Here is a 23,029-nt window from a genome sequence, read left to right on the forward strand (position 1 = left end):
TTTGTTAATAAATTAGCATTAGGTTTTTTAGACAATTCTAGATTTTACGTTGCTCAGACATGTTAAAGGCACATGTGGTGTTTAAGGGAAGTTCTGGTACCCTTATGACAAAGGAAGATAAGCAATATGGAGTTTTTAGGAGGAAGCCTCATCTACTCACCAACATTCCTATTTGGATCCCGGTCTTTGCTGCGCCCTCTACTTCGGCTTCGACTTCGACTCAGGCCTCGGCTCTTACTCCGACTCTTACTCCTGCCTCTTCTCCAGTCATATTTCTCACGGTACAGTTCATTCCGCTCATAGTACCGGTCATAGTCTCTCCACTTGCCATCCTCTCTTTTTTTCTCACGTGTCCTATAATACACAGATATAAAAGCCATACGTATGCTACAGAAACAAAGTAGGCAAATAAATCAGGAGTATGAAATACCCTCCTTGATTCAGCAAAATTCATAATGTCTGTGCTTTTTCAGAAAGCCATATAACCACAACATAATTTCTCTGATCCATTATATAAAAAGAAAAAACATTCCCTCAAGTACACTGGGTGGGGAGAAATGAAAAAAGGAGGTGAATCCAAAGTATGAAGAGGGGTAGGAGAAAAACAAAAATTTAAAACTAGAAAAGAAAAAAGGCAGAAACAAAGTTTCCTAAACAAAAAACTAATTTTTTAATGGCAGCCTGATGAATCAACATATAAACTGAACTATTTGTAGTATAAAATACTATACATGATTTTAATAGTGAGCACCCCTAACCAAATGGAACATTTCATTAATATCCTCTAAGGAGACTACTCCCACCCCTTTGCTCTTGGGAAAGCACATAATGATGATTGTTTATAAGAGAAAGTATGACAAAGACAAAAAACACAGAATGAAGGAAGATAACCTTCTCTTTCTTTAATCAGTTTAGAGAGAGGCATCAGTACATGTTAAAAATCCCATAATGCCCTTACAGTAACTAAAAAGTGACTTATCAGAGTCTAATTAAATATACACACACACCTTCGTTCACTAGATTCTGAACGAGCCTTCTGGGGACTAGGATACTTCTTTTTTCTACCATCTCGTTCTTCTTCCGCTGGTTCCTGAAATACCTATATGAAAGCATTCATTAGGAAAAAGATCAGCGCTTCTATTAATTATGAGACACATCTATCTGATAATCTTTTTAGTGCAAGAGAGGGCACAAATATACTGAAATACTGAGGTCAAATTACATCCAAAAAAGGTAAGCCACAGGGAGGAGTAAAAAAGATGCGGAAATCATTTCAATAGTAATATGCTAATTTTTAAATGTTAATTTTTCTTTAAGATTTATTTATTTGAGAAAGAGAGAGAACACATAAACAGGAGGGATAGAGGGAGAGAATCTCAAGCAGAAACCATGCTGAGCATGGAGTATGACATTGGGCTCTATCTCACGACTCTAAGATTACAGCTGAGCTGAAAACAAGAGTTGGACACTCAACTGACTGCACCACCGAGGCACCCCAAATGTTAATGTAAGGTAAGAATAGCAATGCAGGAGGAAAACAGCAATTCATCCCTTATAATGAAACCATAGAAAGAACAAGTCTCTGATTTAGAGATGATGATTTATGTTTTCCTAATCATAAAACATAATTTGAGGACTATAGATTTAAGAACAAATAGTACAGTTAACAAGCACCATGAACTCAGATTTCACAAGATTTACAGAAAAATGGTACTGGAATTAATGTCATAACTGCTATGACTGCAGTTAATACTGAACAGAAATAACCTGCAGTCTTATTTTTTTAAACAAAAGTTAATCTCAAAACATATATACTGAATACTGAACAGAAATAACCTGCAGTCTTATTTTTTTAAACAAAAGTTAATCTCAAAACATATATAGCCTCTACTAGAGAAAGGCAAAATAAAGTCATTTGTAAGAGCTAAACAACTATCCCTCTAATGGATAAGCTCACTTAACAAACAGGAGTCAGTGCAAAAAACAGGTAACAATTTAGTAAAATTTGGGCAACATAAAATGGTAGCCACGATATGGCAAGCATATGACACTAGCTAAAACACTATACATTTGTTAAGACTATATTTAGGGATCCCTGGGTGGCGCAGCGGTTTAGCGCCTGCCTTTGGCCCAGGGCACGATCCTGGAGACCTGGGATCGAATCCCACGTTGGGCTCCCGGTGCATGGAGCCTGCTTCTCCCTCTGCCTATGTCTCTGCCTCTCTCTCTCTCTGACTATCATAAGTAAGTAAGTAAGTAAGTAAGTAAGTAAATAAATAAATAAATAAATAAATAACTGATTGAATTGTACGCTTAAATGAGTGTACTTCACTGTATACAAATTGTGCCTCAATAAAGTTGCTTTAAAAAAAAAAGACTATATTTAAAAATCATTCCCTTTACCTATTTGCAGGAAATACAGAGCATATATTACTCCTCTGGGATGCAATCAACAAATCTACACAGTAAAAATCTCTATAGGACAAAACACTGAGTTCCTTCAATAAAATAAAATTTAAGGAAAATAAAGGGGTGAGGAAAAGAAGACCAAGAGAAAGATATGGGTAGATTTAAAGAGTGATTTAAAGAAACTTTTTTTTTTAAATTAAAAGAAACTTAAAAGACATTAGCTTAGAAATCTGTTTTCTTTTCTGTATTTTGCAAGGATTTTTTTTTTTAACTTCTAATGGAAAAAAATATTTTCAAAAAGTTAAAGGATCCAAGGTGCCTGGGTGGTTCAGTCAGTTGAGTATCCCACTCTTGATTTCCATTCAGGTCACGATCTCAGGGTCATGGGACTGAGGTCTGCATTCTCTCTCTCTCTCTCTCTCAAATAAATAAATAAATAAATAAATAAATAAATAAATAAAATCTTAAAAAAAAAAAAAAGCGAACACTTGGTACAACCAAATGAACCTTAAAAGCATTATGATAAATTAAAGAAAGGTGCCAGTCACAAAAGACTATGAATTGTACAACTCTATTTATACGAAATATCCAGAACAGGCAAATCCATAGAGAAATAAAGTAGATTAGTGGTTGCCTAAAAAAGCAGGGGCGGGGGGCTGGAGGAGAAGGGTTGGAGGGTGACAGGTTAATGGGTACAGTGGTTATTTTATTTTGGATGATGAAAATGATCTCAAATGGATCATAGTAATGGTTGTACAACTCTGAATACAATAAAAACAAAAAAAAATCACATTTGTACACTGTAAATAGAGGAGTGGTACAGAAGAGAAATTGTATTTCAATAAAGCTATTGAAAATACTCAAATGTACATTATTTTCTAGGTTATTCATAACAGCACTATTTTTAACAAAATATTAGAAACACCCTAAAAGACCATTAATAAAGAATTCAGTTAAACACATTTTTCTAGGGATGCCTGTGTGGCTCAGTGATTGAGCATCTGTCTGGCTCAGGTCGTGGCCCCAGGGTCCTAGGACAGCGTCCTGCATCAGGCTCCCAGCAGGGAGCCTGTTTCTTCCTCTGCTTATGTCTCTGCTCTTCTCTCTGTGTCTCTCATGAATAAATACATTAAATCTTTAAGAAAATAAACCCCACATTTTTTTTAAACCCCACATTTTTCTACAAATAGAATACTAAGTCAGAGGGCATACACAACATGGCTAAAACTCACATAAAGAGTTAATGGGGTATGTAAGCAGCTCAGTTGGTGGAGTATGCAACTCTTTATCTTGGGGTTGTGAGTTCAAGCCCCACGCTGGGTGTAGGGATTACTTTTTTAAAAAAATCTTTAAAAAAGGAAAAAAGGCAAAAACAGAAGGGATTCCTTTTACATAAAATGGAAAAAACAGGAGAAACTAGTACACGGTATTAAAGGAGAGAGTACTGGTTACACTGGAGAGAGGAAAATGAGAGTGAATAGAAAGAGGAAATTAAAAAAAACTTTTTTTTCAGGGCGCCTGGCTAGCTCAGTCGGTTGGGCATCTGACCCTAGGTTTCAGTTCAGGTCATGATCCCAGTGTCCTAAGATGGAGCCTGTTGCAGGCTCCACACTCCAGCACAGTCTGTCTGTCCCTCTCCTTCCCCTTCTACTCCTTATATCTCTTGCACGTGTGTATGCGCATGCACTCTCTCTTTCAAATAAATAAAGATCTTAGGGAAAAAAAAAGATTTCAAACTGGTTATTTAGATCTCAGCTAAAACAAATGGGGGAAAATGGACATTTATGAACAATTAGAAATTTATTTAAGAGAGAAAGACCATGAATGTGTAGGGGGTGAGAGGCAGAGATACAAAGAATTGCACGCGGACTCCAGAATAAAAACTAAATTTCCTAAAAATCCCTGGTGGTAAGGATGTGTTTTTCCATAATTATTTCTAACCTAATCTAAAATGAGTTACTTGGCATTTTAATGGTCTACATACTGAGTTCATATTATATATGAAGACTTCAGAGCACCTGGCTGGCTCAGTCAGGAAGAATATGTGACTCTTGATCTCAGGGTCAATTAGTTCGAGCCCCATGCTGGGTATAGAGATAACTAAAAAAATAATCTTAAGACTTCATTAAGATTTCAATCTTACTATTCTAAGAATATGATAAGTAGACTTCTTTATAGAATCATGTTATGACCAGGCATGGTAATTTTTAGTTTTTCCTCTATGTTGTTCATCTGACTTAAAGTTTCTACTTCATATCCTCTATGAGAAATCTGATCATTACACACATATCTAAGTAGTTTTAATTATTCATTATCTTGGTCTATCATAACTACACAAGTCTGAGAGCCTCTATTCCACTGTGCCATCTTTGATAAAGTACACCAAAAAAACAGGGGATATGTGGGTGGTTCGGTCAGTTGAGCACTAACTCTTAATCTCAGCTCAGGTCTTGACCTTAGGGTCCTGAGTTCAAGTCCCAAGTTGGGCTCCATGCTGCGCATGAAGCCTACTGTAAAAAAAAAAAAATTACACTAAACATTTGGTATTTGGTTGCGGAAGGACAAGCCATAGACTGATGGTGTGCTAGGGCTAAGTGACAAATACATAACAATTCATTATACTACTATTCCCTTTTGATGATGCTGCAAATTCTCTACATTATTTTTTTTCAGTACTTTTAATTAAAATGAAATAAAGATATTTTCAGACAAACCAAAGGAAGGAAAAACTGCTACATGTTCTCACAGTCTAGTCATAAATTCAAATGTAAGAAAAATTGCCTTTAACATTTCAGATGATCATGGCATAGTGTAAATCAGGAGTTACAGTATCAAAGATCTATTATCATAATGGAGGATTCTTTTGCTTGTTCATGAACTTAGGGTAAAGGGTTATTATAACAGCCAATTGTAACTATGGCAAATTAACAAGTAACTTTCCAACTACGGGTAAAATACATTGTGCTTCATAAATCATGGCACATATATATCAAGGGTTTTTCCTGCATCAGAATGAGTTGTGCCAATGATTCAAATTCTTACCTGATTCTCCATGTGACCAGTAATCTGTTAAACAACTGATGGTACAATGTAACTGGGGATCAAGGAAGAAAGTTATAACGGCTAGTCCTTAGATGGATTTGCATCTCTGTACACTGTCCTGAGCAACTACATCAATTTAGCACAGACCAGAAACAGAGCCAATTAGCCAAAGGTATGTGTTACCTCAAACACCTTTCATTCCACATTATCTAAAAGAATTACTATACTTTGTTTATACACTATCATATGGGATATTACTTATGTCAGTGATGACAATTAAGTTGTGTATAAAAATATTAGAAAACAAGAGAAATGCCAGAGAGTGTCATTTGGAGTATTTGCACACAGAAGCTGATGCCCACTTTTCACAATTTTCAAAATCAGGAACTACTACAAGGATACAAAATGACATAATGCAAGAATTCGGGTTTTTTTAAACTGTCCTTTCAAAACTCAAAATAATGCAATTTTTCTCTTATGTTCAATCAGCTATCTTTCAAATGTACTTCTAGTCCACTGAACTTCAAGGACTTTAGAAAACGACATATGGCACAAAAAAATTTAACTTATAAAGATCTGGCCTAGGGGATGCGTGGGTGGCTCAATGGTTGAGCATCTGCCTTTGGCTCAGGTCATGGTCCCGGGATTGAGTCCCACATCAGGCATCCCGCAGGGAACCTGCTTCTCCCTCTGCCTCTCCGCCTATATCTCTGCCTGTCTCTGTGTGTCTCTAATAACTAAATAAAATCTTAAACAAAAAAATTAAATACAATAAAAGATTTGGCCTATACACATAGACCAAAAATTATACACTATGAAGTATGGTAGAAGAGTTTCCTCTTGGGACACCTGGGTGGCTCAGTGGTTGAGCATCTGCCTTTGGCCCAGGGTGTGATCCTAGAGTCCCAGGATCGAGTCCCACGTCGGGATCCCTCCATGGGCCTGCTTCTCCCTCTGCCTATGTCTCTGTGTCTCTCATGAATAAATAAATAAACTCTTCAAAAGAATATATAAACAAAAATTTATTAAAAAAAAAAAGAGGGAAGCTCAGGTGGCTCAGCAGTTTAGCACCACCTTCGGCCTAGGGTGTGATCTTGGGACCTGGGATTGAGTCCCATGTCAGGAGCCTGCTTCTCCCTCTGCCTGTGTCTCTGCCCCTCTCTCTGTGTGTTTATGAATAAGTAAATAAAATTTAAAAATAAAATAAGGGGAGCCCCGGTGGCGCAGCGGTTTGACGCCTCCTGCAGCCCGGGGTGTGATCCTGGAGACCCAGGATCGAGTCCTGCATTGGGCTTCCTGCGTGGAGCCTGCTTCTCCCTCTGCCTGTGTCTCTGCCTCTCTCTCGCTCTCTCTGAATGAATAAATAAATAAATCTTTTAAAAAAATAAAAATAAAAATAAATAAAAATAAAAATAAAATAAAATATTCAAATTTTTAAAAAAATAAAAAAACAAAAAATAAACTTCAATGAGGGCAGCGCCACCTTCAGCCCAGGGTGTGATCCTGGAGACCCAGGATCGAGTCCCACGTCGGACTCCCTGCATGGAGCCTGCTCCTCCCTATGCCTGTGTCTCTGCCCCTCTCTCTCTCTCTCTCTCTCTCTCTGTCATGAATGAATAGATAAAATCCTTAAAAATAAATAAATAAATAAATAAATAAATAAATAAATAAATAAATAAATAAATAAATAAAATAAACTTCAGTGAGATAAGTACTACTATGATCATCATTTTCCTGATGTGAAAATGAAGCAGACAAGTAACTTATTTTAGAGCTATAATTTTAACTCATGCAGCCTGATTTTATTTTTTTTAAGATTTTACTTATTTATTCATGAGAGGCACACAGATAGAAGCAGAGACATAGGTAGAGGGGAAGCAGGATCCTCGCAGGGAACCCGATGTGGGACTCGATCCCAGGACCCCGGGATCACACCCTGAGCCTAAAGGCAGATGCTCAACCTCTGAGCCACCCAGGCGTCCCATGCAGCCTGGTTTTAGAACCCATATTCATCATCCAACACTATTGTCTATACATAAAAAGTATTACAAATAAACTGAAAAATTTTCTCCTTGGTTCAAACAATTAGATTACCATATATAATCAGGTTTTTATACTTCAACATTGTAAAAACACTTTTTTTTCTTTTTCTTTCATTAACAATGATATTTTGAACTCCTTTTACTCTTGCTTGAAATGGAGTATAATGTATAGTTAACATACATTAACTATAAAAAATACTCTCTGGTTAAAAAAGAGAAAATGGTTTGTCTATTATATGAAAACATGTTATTAATGATTTCTCTTAAAGTTTCATCAATATTTTACTTTTAGTCAAACCTCTACATTTAACTAAGTTTTCTTTTTCTAAAGTCACTGAATAAGACTTCTCTGAATTCCTCAATATTACTAAAATACTTCTTGGAACACTAAACAATCTGAAATTCTTCCAACATTTCAAGTCCAAAGAACTTAAAAGCCCTGATAAAGAATTAGTATCATGTGCCAAACACAGAAACTTCAATCAAAGGATAATGACTTTTAAAGAGGTCAATCTCCAACTAAGAATGACACTAGTAATAGGATCTAAGAAGCCCCCACAAGCAAAAGAAAACTTTGCATTACCTCTTCTTTAATTTCTTCTTTTTCTTGAACTGATGGTTTTGGCTCAGGCTTCACTGGTTCCAAAGGTGGAAGATAGTTCTTAGTATAGAGACTTTCAAACAGTTTATCCACAAAACCTGAAGTTTCTAAGGAAAAGAAATAGTATATAAGTGTTGCACAAACACAGATGTTTGAAAATACATTCTACAGCAAAGGTGAAAACCAGGACATCTCAAATACCAGTGGTGGAACTAAAAATGAGCCTAACCCTTATGAGGGAGAATCTCATTTCTGGGTCTTGAAACTACTATAAACCAAGTAATACAAATTAATATTTTTAGGAAAGAAAATATTCATCTAATACTGAAGAAAGTATTAGATTTTTTGTATGTTAAATAAAAGCCTTGAAGTTCACCAAAAAATATGTAATCCTATCTTTTCAAGTGATAAGTCATATTTACTATCTCACTTCTTCCCCTTCTCAGGAGAATTTGAATTAAAGGATATCTTCTCACACCAACAGATGGATCATGATCAGTAAGTGTGCATTATTATCCATATTCCTTTCATATATTCAACAATATTTACTGAATACCTTCTATGGGCCAAGCACTCTAGGTTCCAAGTCAGCACTCTCAACAAAGGGAAAAACAAACAGGAGGGGGAGGGAGTGCAACACACATAAAGAGATAAATAAACATATAACATGGCAAGAAGTAACAAGTGCCATGAAAACCAAAACGAAACAAGACTGGGAGGAGGAGAGGATGATTGCGGGCATGAGGTAAAATATAGTGTACATAGTGCACTCGGGGGAAACTACTCTGAGAAGGTAAAATTTGAGAGAAGACCAGAAACTGTAAGAGAAGAAACCAATTCAAGCAAGAGTAAAATGAGTTCAAAAGCCCTGAGTTGGGAACATGTTTAACATGCTGAAAAAAAAGGCAATGGGGTCACAATGACTAGAATGGAACAAGTGAGGGAGGGTGGTAAGAGATGAGGGCAGAGATTCAGCAGGGGAGGCCTCCAGGAAGCTCTGCAGGTCATGGAAAGTACTTTGGTAAGAAGATGGGAAGGCACAAAGAGAAGAGGATTATGCCCATCTCTTCCTGTATAGCAAGAAGCTCCAGCGGGGGGGGGGGGGGGGCGGGGGGGCGGATAGCTTCATTGTCCTAATAAACAGTAAGCCTAAGCAGCTACATTCTCCTCAAACTGTTACCCTCAACCAGCAACTGGACTCTGCCACAAGCCATAGAGGGCCCATTCACCAAAAAAAGCATTAGAATTACAACTGCTTCAACACAGGAAAACAGCAGAGAAGGAAAGGAAAGGGGGGGAAAAAGTCTTCCAAAATACATGATAAGGGGGATCCCTGGGTGGCTCAGGGGTTTAGTGCCTGCCTTTGGCCTAGGGTGTGATCCTGGAGTCCCGGGATCAAGTCCCTCATCAGGCTCCTGCATGGAGCCTGCTTCTCCCTCTGCCTGTGTCTCTGCCTCTCTCTGTCTCTCATGAATAAATAAATAAAATCTTTATTAAAAAAAATACACGATAAATAATTAATAGGAATAGATATAGTCAAATGTTAAAGGATGCTGACTGAATTCTTTCCTTCCAAGCTTTTATTTCCAAGATTTCATAAAGTTTTAAATTTAAAATCTTAAATATGTGGCTGAAAGCTCATAATAATTACCTTTTTGTAAAAAGACGTCAAGTTGATCAGCACAAAAGGCTTTCAATTCTTTCTCAGGTTTGTCCTTCTTGACCAGTGCTACAACATAGTTGGCTAAGGCTGAAGGGTCAGCATCACATCTAGTTACACAAAAAGAAAACAAAAATTTTTAAACCTTTTTTCTTTTTTTTTCAAATAGCGATATCATAAATGAAGTCACCCCTTTTAGAAAGCTAAAGGTCTTTAAAGTGACTGCAAACAAAGGCAACTTGTAACAAATAGCATGTACACACTGCAAACAAGATTGTCCTTTTCTGCTTATTTTTATAAAATTGTGTCTCCTATTTTCAATGTTTTAAGTAGACCCAGAATTTTGGACCAATTCTACATTTATTTGCTTTCTCAATGGTAACAGGGAAAGGGTGGCAATCAACCCCTGAGTTGTAGTGCTGTAGAAGCACTGCTGATATCCTCAGGAACTACCTGTTGTTCCATGTGACCAATGATGAAGAACCATGCCAAGTGATGAGACATCTTTCCCCAATCCCTATAACCCCAGACACCAGCAACCTAAAACAGTGATCGAGTCCACTAATAATCTTAGTATCTTAAGGATCTCTTTAAAGAATAAGAATACAGGAAGGCTGACACCTTAAACATTACAGGCAAACATCCTAGCAGCTATAAGCCAGAAAGAAAAGATCTGGGACCTACAACAGAAAGAGAAACCATAGAAGGGCAGCAGGGACAACCTCCATCTACGTCTCTCTTTTTTTTTTTCTCTAGTCAGTAGTAACTGTCTTTTGACATTCAAAATCATCTATGCCAGGGTAGCATATGTTCCCTGAGTTGTCAAACTCTGTAGCAATTTTCAGACCTAACGTTTTATCTATACTACAAAAAATGGAAAGTTTTTGTGCTGTAAATATATATATGGGAAAAATATATTTTTTAATAAAGCTAATTCTCTGAACATCAATGCGCATTTATGAATCAAATCTAAGAGAGCAAATCTCAATGACTCAATTTTATAAAACTCAGACCTAATAAAATGAATTGTGAGCAAGAGTCAAAGTGCAAAGGAAAGAGTGTAAGTGTCCAAGATGAGGAGCTACACAATAAAAACATGCAATTTAAAAGAAAGCCAGAATTTCTTAAGTAAAAAATGTAAATTACATTTTCAAACAGATTACCTTGGTAAATCCAACTGCTAAATTCTAAAATGGATATACAGATCAATAATAGAAAAACAAACGATCTGATTTTAAAAATGAGCAGAGGGCCAAAAAAACCCAAAAAACAAAACACCTGTCAACTGCACTTTAATTAAACAAAGAAAAAAGAAAAAAAGAAAAAAAAAGAAAAAAACTGGCAGATGACCTCAATACACATTTTTCCAAAAAAGACATGCAAATGGCCAAGAGGCATTTAAAAAGATGTTCAACATTCCTAGCCATCAGGAAAATGCCAATCAAAACCACACTGAGATATCAACTCACACCTGTCAGAATGGCTATTATCACAAAGACAAGAGGGGTGCCTGGTGGGCTCAGTCAGTACAGCATGTGACTTGATCTCGGGGTTTTGAGTTCAAGCCCCATTTTGGGTAAAGAGGTTACTTAAAAAAAATCTCTAAAAAAAAATTGTTGGTAAGGATGTGGGGAAAAGGGAACCCTCATGCACTGGTTGATAGGAATGTAAACTGGTGCAGCTCCTATGGAAAACAGTATGAAGGTTCTTCAAAAAATTAAAAATAGAACTATCACATAATGCAATAATTCCACTTTTAAGTATTTACCTGAGGAAAATGAAAACACTAATTCAGATAGACATATGTACTCCATGTTCATCACAGCATAATTTACAATAGCCAAGATACGGAAACAACCAAAAAGTTCACTGATAGATGAATGAAGACAACATGGAATACATACATACAATGTATTAATATTACTCGGCCATAAAAAAAGAATGAAATCTGGCCATCTGCAATGACATGGATGAACCTAGAAGGTATATGCTAAGTGTGCTAAGTCAGAGGAAGACAAATACCATATGATTTCACTTACATGTGGAATCTAAAAAACAAAACAAAACAGAAACACTCATAGATACAGGAAACAAACTGATGGTTGCCAGAGGGAAAAGAAGTTGGGTGGGATGGATAAAACAGGTGAGGGGGATTAAGAGACATAATCTTCCAGTTATAAAGTAAGAAAGACATGAGGATGTAATGTGTAGCACAGGGAATATAGTCAATAATAACTTTTTATGGAGACAGACTGTAATTTGACTTATTGTGGTGAGCACTCCACAGTGTATAAATCAAATCACCAAGTTATATATATGAAACTAAAGATAACATTGTATGCAAATTACTCAATCTAAAAATTAGTAATATAAATAAAATGAATATATAGCATTTATACCTTCAAAAATGTTACACAGGCCATGCCCACCTTGGCTTATCTATAAACACATTAAAACAGAAATACATAGATTTAAACTCACTCCTGAAAACAGTTAAGATATTTGATCAATATATTTCTAATCAACATTCAAATGGAAAAGAGACGGTAAAAAAAATAATCTATCACATTTTTACCTTTACTTAGAAAGTTCAGATCCTAGATAAAGAAGATATTCTAAACACAGAAAGAAAAGGTTTTTTAAAAAAGTTAAGAATGGCAGGGGGCATCTGGGTGGAGCAGTCGGTTAAGCGTCTGCCTCAGGCTCAGGTCATGATCCCCAGGTCTTGGGATAAAGCCTCATGGAGAGTCTGCTTCTCTCTTTCCCTCTGCCTTACCGCTCCCCCCCCCCATGCTTGCTCACTCATTCCTTCTCTCACGCTCTAATAAATAATTAAAATCTTTAAAAATTAAAAAAAAAGTAAGAATGGTAGAAAGAGGCAATGTCATTTTTTCTGCTGCTATGAGAACCTTTTAAGGAGACTCAGGAACCCCAACAGATAGAAAGGTGGGTAAGGGTATAAGGTTTCTAGTGAGAAGCAGGCAAAATTTTCAGATTATTGGATAAATGAGGGGAGTTAAACAAACCCAGGTATCTTACACATTTATCTAGTATTCAGATTCTGAAAAACAAATGCAGAGTGAGGTTGCTTCTGATGAAATACATTTTGATGTGATGGTGTTAAGCCTTAAGAGGAACAGTTACAAGGTAAAAGAGCAGAAAAAACCTAGACACCAAAAAAAGAGAGTGATCACAGATTTTAAATATCTGTGCAATATGAGTGAACAAGTTATTGTTAATAATAAGATAGTTAAAGTTCCGTACCAAATACAAAAGCATGTTTATAGCCAAAAGAATGGGACCATTTAAATTTAACAGCTCCTAATGTGTACCCATAAAGTGTACTATGAAGGAAATTGCTGGTCTGAAATAGTAAGTCACACCAATTCAATGGTGAAACTTAAATACACCAGGGAGTTTTATGCTGTAATTTTCTGTACCTTTATGATTGTTCTTATTTATTCTTTCATCACCCCAACTACATAATCTTTAAAAACTGACAATTACAATACTGCAGTAGCTATGGCACTGAGGCTAACAGTAGCCCAACTAGACTTCCAGAAGTGTGTCACAAAAATCTGAGCATGACTAAGATCCTTGATAATTTACAAGACAAATTCAAGACCACTTCTTACTTCTCTTACCCCAGAGTATTTAAAATCTTTTAGCTATTTATTTGTAATCAAAGCTTATGGAAATTCATTCTGGCTTAACTACAGGGACAAGTCTACTTGGTAATGAAAAGGGTTTTAAAATTTTGGACCCATGGCTATGTTACACACATTTCTAGATAGAAAGAGGCTTCTATTATAACAATGAGATTAGAAAACAGAATAATACCTATCTAAAATTACTATTCTACTATAGACTTTAAAAGGCCTTAACAGGGGGGGATCCCTGGGTGGCGCAGCGGTTTGGCGCCTTTGGCCCAGGGCGCGATCCTGGAGACCCGGGATCGCATCCCACGTCGGGCTCCCGGTGCGTGGAGCCTGCTTCTCCCTCTGCCTGTGTCTCTGCCTCTCTCTCTCTCACTGTGTGCCTATCATAAATAAAAATTTTTTTAAAAAAAGGCCTTAACGGTACAATGAACTATTTATTTTATAGATATCTATAAAACTTATAAATTTGTAAATATGTAAAGACAAATGAAGTGATCCACTCAAGATAAGAAAGCACACCTGTGGAACACTCAGCTGCAATTCCACAGAGTAAAATCTATTTTACACTACATACACTTTACTAGTTTTGTAAATCTGCATGAGAATACATTCTACGGCCCAACCAGTAGTTACCTTCCAATTAAAATAAAGAATGAACAAAAGAAATTTTTGTAAGTTTAATGGAAATTAGGGCAACCCCAGTGGCTCAGCGGTTTAGCGCCACCTTCACCCCAGGGCCTGATCGAGTCCCACATCAGGCTCCCTGCATGCAGCCTGCTTCTCCCTCTGCCTGTGTCTCTGCCTCTCTCTCTCTCTCTCTTTCTGTGTCTCTCATGAATAAATAAAATCTTTAAAAATAATAAAAATAAAATAATGGAAATTAGAAATATGAGGACTCCTTATAATCTACATCTTGCATTATAATATTCTAAGAAAATATTTCAATTTTTTTATTTAAAAAATAAAAATGAACTAGAATGAATTTTTATCAGGGCAAGTTAATAGAAATATTGCCTTAAAAAATTTCTTATCCATAAAAATCTCAAATTTGTCTTTTTCCTCCTTAATGAAATATCCACTGCAGGTATATGACACATCTGTTATCCTGGAACATCAGCTTTACAGATTTTAGACATATATCCAATCCCAAGACCAAAGAGTAAGGGTCTTACCTTAGGCCCTAAGCCAAGAAACACTACTTAAAAGTTATCAGAGTCTATTTGTTTTAGGAAAACACCAACACTACTTAAACCTTTTCCACTTTCAGGAAAATCTACAGGTTTCTGAATACAGGCTCAATTTTAAGTTCTACCTTAGTATGACACTTGTTTCAGAAGTGACACTATTCATGAATATGCTACTGAGCCAGAGAGGAAAAAAACCTCCTGATCTTAATGTGCATCAAAAGCCACTAAAAATGTTCATATTCTTGGGGTGCCTGGGTGGCTCAGTTGGTCAAGCATCCGATTCTTTGTTTCAGCTCTTGTGATTTCAGGGTCCTGAGATGGAGCCCCAAGTAGGGCTCTGAATTCAGTGGGGAGGCTCCTTGAGGTTTTTTTTTTTTTTTTTTAAAGATTTTATTTATTTATTCATGGGACACAGAGAGAGAGAGGCAGAAACATAGGCAGAGAGAGAAGCAGGCTCCATGCAGGGAGCCTGATGGAACTCGATCCCCATCCCGGGACTCCAGATCATTCCCTGAGCCAAAGGCAGACACTCAACCGCTGAGCCACCCAGGCGTCCCACTCCTTGAGCTTCCCTCTCTCCCTTCAAACAGGCATGCACAGTTACACACGTTCCCTCTCTAAAATAAATCTTAAAAAAAAAAAAAGGTTCATATTCTCTAATCAGTAGTTGTAGTTATAGGAAATCAGCCTCAGGAAATAAAGCCAAATATAGAAAATACTGATAACTAATTAACACTAAGTATATATAATTAAATATATATGGTATAAAAACAGCATTATTTTTAACAGAAAAAGTAAAGTCAACATAACCATTTCACTGTTAAATGTTTATGAAACATGAGACATCCAAAGTGAAGGTTATAAAAATAACAAATATGAAAAATGTTTCCTTTTTTAATTTATTTTTTATTTATTTATGATAGTCACAGAGAGAGAGAGAGAGAGAGAGAGAGGCAGAGACACAGGCAGAAGAAGAAGCAGGCTCCATGCACGGGGAGCCGGATGTGGAATTCGATCCCGGGTCTCCAGGATTGCGCCCTGGGCCAAAGGCAGGCGCCAAACCACTGCGCCACCCAGGGGTCCCTGAAAAATGTTTCTGATGTAAAGTCAAATGGAGAAATCCAGATAAAAAATTTTACCTTTGATTGTGATAACAGCTACCTGGAAGTTTACATATACACAAGAGAAACTAGAAATAAATACATGCAAGTAATTGTATTATTTTTCTTTCTGCATTTTCTGTAATGTAATAAATAGTAATTTTATTTTTACTTTATAAGAAAAAAAGTAAAAAACCAAAAAGTCTGCTTTTGTTATTCCTTTGGTAAAACAAAACTGGACAAACAAGTAAAGAAAGGGACACCTGGCTGATTCAGTTGGTAGAGCACGCAATTCTCAATCTCAGGGTTGTAAGTTCAAAGCCCATGTTGGGTATTGGGGTTACTTAAAACAAAATCTTAGGGCAGCCCAGGTGGCTCAGTAGTTTAGCACCGCCTTCAGCCCAGGGTGTGATCCTGGAGACCCGGGATTGAGTCCCACGTTAGGCTCCCTGCACGGAGCCTGCTTCTCCCTCACCCTGTGTGTCTCTGCCTGCCCCCCCCCCTCTCATGAATAAATAAAATCTTTAAAAAAAAAAAAAACTTAGGAAAAAAAAGAAGAAAAATAAATAAAACCTGAGGTGACATTTTCAAATTGTTCATGTGAATAACTATTAAGTTCTAAAAATCTGTTAACACATACTAAAGAGAAGGAAATAATGGCACTTCTACTTCTTTTCAAATGAAAGCTTTCATCTTCCCCTTAATTAATTAGAGGCTTTCATGAACAGAAAAAAATACCCCTAGATTTATTTTGGGTAAAAAAATATATTTAAACATACATCTGTCAGTTGCAAATACCACTTTGATATGTGGACTATGGCTCACAGAGCAGTAGTTACCACCTAAGTATACCCTGAAAATTAGACTATTAAGAAAAATCTTCCTTTTTAATTGTCAACCAACCTATATGTACATATAAGGACACTGATTCATTTAAACATTTATTGAATGTTCACTAAATGCCAAGCATCTTGCTTGGTAATGGAATTACTCTGAGCAAGACAGACCTTGCCCTGCAGTATAGTGGCCAAGAAATGAAAATAAAAACAAATAATTACAGTACAAAATAACAAATGATTAAAAAAAATTAACAACAAAGTAAGTAATAACCCTGTGAGGGGATGAGACAAGGCAGTGATAGGAAACAGGGCTATAAAAGCAACTTCTGGCTTTTAGCCTACAGCAATTGGGCCAGGAAGAATGAAGTCAGACATATTTAGGAGGCAGACCAAAGGACACAAGAGCAAATATGTCCTTAACTTAGTATACTAAAGCATGCCAAGAAGTCTTCTGGTCAAAATAAGTCCTTTACTGTGAAATAGTTAATGGTCTCCTTAAACAAGTCTCACAGCACTTTGGAAGCAGCTTGATTCTTGAAGCCACAAAGCACATTATCAGAACTTCTCAGTCTTAAGAACATACCTCCAAAATACTCATTTCACCTTTGTAGTTATCTGAGATGTGAGGTCTCAGAGTCATTAGGTGACTATTTTTTGTCCCATTTGAGCAGCCCCAGACATTAGAGTCTAATGTGATAAGGACTGCAAATTTATGGCAGCATGTAAACTCTAGAGTTTGTCCAAAGTATAACCCCTCCGTGACCACTGAACCAATAAAATGATCTCAGTCTGTGAAACTTATTGCTGCCTTATCCATCATACTCAGAGATGACAACACATTCAATCTCCTAGTGCACTTAAAAAGACCTTGATAAGGACTGAACTCACAGAATCTGCACATCAAAGCCATAGCTTTCACTAGCAATTCCCAGTCCTACCTACAGGGCCCGTGGTGAGACTAGCTCTGGCATGCATTAGTCTGGTACTTTGTAAGTGGCAGTAGAGCTTAACATTAATAAGTAAAATATTTTTGCAAAAAGTTTAATATATTTTCCTATTTCAAAAACTATAAAATTTCATTTATATTTAATGATTCTAAGGTACACAGGCCTTTTTTATAGACTGCACATTAATATTCATATCATATCTGTGAGGTAGGTAGAAGGCTAATATGATTAACTGTTTAGAGAAAATTCAGAGAATTTCTCCTAAGTCACACAGTAAATCAGAGATAGAGAACTAGAAACTAAATGCTCTGATTCACATAATGATATTTTACTACAATAGACAGATGCAACTGTCCAAAAAGTATTACAAACCCTATCACTCTTTTTAAAACATATACCAAGACAAATTTTTATAAGCCAAACAAGCAGCCTTGAATTATATATATGCTTATATATATTTAATATATCTAGTATAAATAACCTAAAACATTTCCTTAAAAACGTCATTGGGTAGAAATCCATGTTACTGAAAAAATGCTCACCTGAACTTTTCCTAAACTTTTAATCTTCAGTGATTAATATATTCCCTAGATTTACTTAAGACTTTACTCTTAAAGGGCTCACATACTGAAAATGAGAAGTTATTTCTAATGGAAAGAAACCATGACATCTCCCAATTGTGCATAATCCCTATGTAGTCTAAGATATCTAGGATATCTGGAAGTGAGGGAAGATAAAGACCTCAAACAAGACTTCTGAGTTCAGTTTGTGAATGTAGCAGTTAGAAAAGAGATATAAAATTCTTGAGTAAGATGTTTTTTTCCCCTTGACTGCACTGCCAACGAGAATGGTACTAGGTTTTGTTCTAGCCAGTTAAAGGAGTCATTTCTTCCATGTACCCTCCTTCTGTCTTTCCTCTAGTAAAAGTAGTATGTAGGTCCCACATCTACAATAGGAGCAGGAAGTAACAGATAAGCTCTAACAGCATATGATATTTCTATTTTGTCTATAGGGAATAATTACACATAAACTGGCTTGGTTTAGAAATACCCCATTAGGGGATCCCTAGGTGGCGCAGTGGTTTGGCGCCTGCCTTTGGCCCAGGGCGCGATCCTGGAAACCCGGGATTGAATCCCACGTCGGGCTCCCGGTGCATGGAGCCTGCTTCTCCCTCTGCCTGTGTCTCTGTGTCTCTGCCTCTCTCTCTCTCTCTCTCTCTCTCTCTCTCTGTGACTATCATAAATAAAAAAAAAAAAAAAAGAAAAGAAATACCCCATTGCATGCCTTTGTTTCACCAGTGACAAGACACAACATGCTTAAAAATCTTTTATAAATTTAGTTAAAAATGCAACAGTGGATCATGCACAGGGATAGTATGAATCCAACATATCCATGCAACTCCATTATCTGAAAACCTAACAACTGCTCTGAAATGCTATGTTTTAACATGCCAATCTGCCATGAAAATCTTCAATCTGGAATATGCAAAAAGTAAATTTACAAATATAATCCATTTTAGCATATCATTTATTACATTTTAGGGTGTTTAAACAAAAAATAATCTCCCACAACAACATACCAAGAATGAAAATACGTATATCTGTATTTGCTATTTCTTTTTTTTTTTTACATTTGCTATTTCTTATTACCAATTCCATCCAAAGCCATTACTACTATGAGTTAAAAATGAGTACTTTTATTTTGTACTTCTAGGAAAGCCAACCATATTATCAAAGTCTAAGCACTGATTTTAGCTCTTTTTAATCCTAAAGAAGAAATGAATTTATTTTAAAGAAAACAAGCATGATGTGTTTTCAGTTGAACACGAAACTCAAAACAAATGGGAAAACCAAAATCAAATAATCACTTTAAAGAGAATTTTACCCATGAAAATTACAGAATATCTATAAACTTATCTCTATAGCCAAATAAAAATAAATAAAAAGTAAAAACAAAACCCAAGAGAAAACACTATTGAGAGGTTTAAGTTCCTATCCAAACTAAATTTTCATATTAATAAAAAAAAAAAAAAAAACAGGGCAGCCCGGGTGGCTCAGCGGTTTAGCGCCGCCTTCAGTCAGCCCAGGGTGTGATCCTGGAGACCCGGAATCGAGTCCCACATCAGACTCCCTGCATGGAGCCTGATTCTCCCTCTGCCTGTGTTTCTGCCTCTCTCTCTCTCTCTCTCTCTCTCTCTCATGAATAAGTAAATAAAATATTTAGGAAAAAAAAAAAAAACAGGGGCGCCTGTGTGGCTCAGTTAGCAGTCAACATCTGTTTTTGGCTCAGGTCAGGATCCCAGGCTCCTGAGACTGGGCCCCAGGCTCTGCTCTGGTGGGGTACGACCTCTATGACCTCTCCCTCTGCCCCTCCCCTCACTCATGTACACACTCTCTCAAATAAATAAATAAATAAATAATCTTCAAAAAGGAAAAAAAAAAAAAAAAGAAAAAACCAAGACCACTACCCAGAAGAAAATGTTTTAGGGAGCTTAATAAAGAAGGGCAACTAACTTTAACATCAAAACTTGTCACCTTCTACCAAAGGCACACACATTTAATCCTTTTAGAAGGATCTTTACCAACAAACTCGGAGCCCGTATGCAAAACTGTCACACACACACACAAGGGTTTATGTTAAATAACATGAAGGTAAAGAATATTTTAAACACAGACTTTTTTCTTTTTTTCAGCCTGTTCCATATATGGTCAATTTCACTAAACCTATTTCATTTATTTCCCACCTTGGTCACAATCCATCTCCTTCTTTGTGTTCCAAAACTTTACTGTAGAAAAAGTATGATGCACACTCAAGAGGCCCATATTCTTCCACAAAACTTTTAAGGAAATCATCACTAACATAAAACCCAAAAGTCCTTAGTGTACTTTCATTCATACCTGTACTCTAATCACATACTCCTCACCTTAAGAATGTAAATAGCACCTCAGACATCAAAATTCCCCTAATGCTGCCTCCTTTAACCATCCTACCTGCACAAGGCTGACACATCGGACTACAGATGACTCTCTTCCTAGGTGTTTACATCCAAGAAATCAAGTAGCAAAACAACAAACAACGTTAGTTAACAACATTTCTCCGGAGGATCAGGAAATAGATAATGGGGGGAAGTAGCTGTCTCCCAAGAGCCCCAACTTTACCGATAGCTCCATGCGTCCCAAACTAGCCCTCATTTCCACCTCTGAAAAACTTTTTTTTTCTTTCACTAAAATGATCTTATCTAATGAATCATGGCCTGCCCATCTCTTCCTCATCACCCCTTTACCTTGGGCCAGTACCTCATCTCTAATAGGATAACTAAGGAGTAGAAGATAGGAAAGCACAGGAAATGATCCCTTCCCTTCCCTTTCCATGCCTTCTTTCCCAAGGGAGTTAGATATCGTCTCTCTCCAACCCTCCCTTCAGCATTCCCTCTCTTCCCTGTATGGGATGTTTCAGAAACTAGCTATACCCCAGTATCCCAAATAAACACGCCACAATCCGACCCTCCAAAAATGGTTATAAAACGAAAAAAGCTCATACCTCTGCTATCCCATTAAACTGTCCCAATATTTCTACAACTACTACCCAATATATATATTTTTAACAACCAGCCCTTCTCTCTCTTTTCAGTTCCTCAACAAAAATCCTACACCTCAGCAGCCTCAGTGGCCCACACAACCCTGCAACAGTATTTACAGAGCTCTTAAGCCTTCCTGCTACCCCTTTTATTGCTCCAGGAGCTGGAACTAAAATTGCTTACATGCTATGGGAAAACCCCTTTCAAATACTCCTCCAATACTACTAAATTCCAGGGTAGCCCTTTCAGCCCTTAAAATTTAAAACCTCAATTTTTTCCAACCCCTAATGGTATTTAGAGGTTATTAGTTCTCCTAGCATTAACAACTCTAGGATAGTATTTTAAAATCCCCTCAATATCCTTGCTATCATACTTAACAGCTTTCCAGTAATTCCCCAAAACACCTCAATGCCCACATAGCCCTTTCAACTAGCCCCATGTTTCTCAAATCCTTCAAAATTCCTGAATCCTCAGAGCTCATCAATAATCGCTATAAAGCCCCCAAGGTCCCTACTATTCCTTTCTGCCCTCACGTTTCTAAGAGGCCCTCAGTACTCTGCTCCTGGATCGCTTAGTCCCGTACGAATATTGTTTAATAAAGCCCTCGACACCCTGCTACACCCTTGGAGAGCCCAATATTCACATTTAAAAATCCCTCGATAGCCTGGAGATCTCTCGCAGTTCTCAAATAGCAAAATTGTGAATTCCCTCTGAGCGCCTGCTACCCCTTCCAGCACCCCAGAATCTATATTTAAAAAGCCCTCGCCGTCCTTGCCGCCCCCCCCCCGCGCGCCCCACAAGCCACACCGCCGCTACGCCCCTGGCTCTCCTCCCCCCGCCGCCCCCCCCACGACGGTGCTAGTACTACCGCGAAGACGTCGCCGGGACCTCCCGGCCGCGGCCCCTCCGCCCCGCCCTCCCCCGCGCCGCCTCCCCTCCCCCCACGCCCCCGCGGCCCCCAACGCCCACGTTCGCCGGCCCCGGCCCAGCCTGGCTCACTCACATCGGCTCCAGTAACTTGGCCAGCCAGGACTTGAGGGCATCCACATCCTCTATGAGCATGGTGCGGGGAAGGCGGGCTCGGCCGCCGCTCTCACTCGGGCCTGCCGCGGGTGCCCCCTCGCCGCCTCCTCACGCCCTCTTCACAGCTCCCGGTGCCCCAGCCCACCGGGCATCTTAGGAGACTTCAACCTACTCCCCCGGCCGGGGCCTAACAGGAACTAACCCAAGAGCCCTCACTCAACCTAGCCCGACGGCTCAGGCGGGCGGGAGATAGCGCCGAGTGGCGGGCGCAAGAACCAATAGAAGCAAGAGGGCCGTGCGCGCAGAGCCAATGACAAGGCTCGCTCGCCCCGCCGGCCGGCCGTACCCAGTTAGGGAGGAGGGATGCAGCAAGGTAGGTGGAGAGCTTACGTGAACTCCTGGTGCAAGATGGTATCTTGGAGAAGGTGCTGTGCCTCTTAAAGGGGCCGCAGCACGTTTTTTGACCACGCCGCCGCCCGCCGCGGAACACCGGTGCCTGCTACTGGGAGTGCCTGGGGGAACCCGGCGAGCCCCTCAGCCTGCTTCCTTCCTCTCGTTTTTTTTTTTTTTTTTTTTCCTGGAAACACACTTGTGTCCCGAAATGACTCAGCTGTAGTAAATCTGCAACACAACATGCAATACGTTCACGTTCGACACATTGCACAGAATGCAAAATTTTACTTCCCCCCCCTTACACAATCATTTTGCTCAGCGCACATGCTTGCATTTTTCGCCGCTGTGCTTAAGTTACGCAGAAGGTTTCTGACAACCATGCCTCGGACTCCCAATAATCGTCATTTTTAAAACGTGGCGCACAGTTGTAAAAGGCTGAGGCCATTTCAGTTTTTACCAGTATTTTTAATACATGCTTTACTTACGAAAAAAAACGACTCTCATATTTTTTAAGATTCTGTTTTCACCTTCTCACCTGATATCTAAAATT

The 23,029-nt window shown here is 38.1% G+C and overlaps 1 protein-coding gene across 5 annotated transcripts in view; it reads right to left on the minus strand.

Moving 5' to 3' along the window:
* Positions 1–22,316, minus strand: part of RBM27 (RNA binding motif protein 27) — a 71,633-nt gene extending 49,317 nt beyond the window's left edge. For all 5 annotated transcript variants that reach the window (XM_055331729.1, XM_055331728.1, XM_055331726.1 and 2 more), the window contains exons 1-5: positions 22,067–22,316; positions 9,746–9,864; positions 8,077–8,201; positions 1,008–1,099; positions 161–354 (exon numbers count right to left, since the gene is read on the minus strand). In XM_055331729.1, coding sequence (XP_055187704.1) covers positions 161–354; positions 1,008–1,099; positions 8,077–8,201; positions 9,746–9,864; positions 22,067–22,125 — 589 coding nt within the window. In that variant the 5' untranslated portion in view covers positions 22,126–22,316. The remainder of the gene's footprint in view (positions 1–160; positions 355–1,007; positions 1,100–8,076; positions 8,202–9,745; positions 9,865–22,066) is intronic.
* Positions 22,317–23,029: the final 713 nt, after the last annotated feature.

Source organism: Nyctereutes procyonoides, unplaced genomic scaffold (genome assembly GCF_905146905.1).
Source record: "Nyctereutes procyonoides isolate TBG_1078 unplaced genomic scaffold, NYPRO_anot_genome, whole genome shotgun sequence".
Lineage (NCBI taxonomy): Eukaryota > Metazoa > Chordata > Mammalia > Carnivora > Canidae > Nyctereutes > Nyctereutes procyonoides.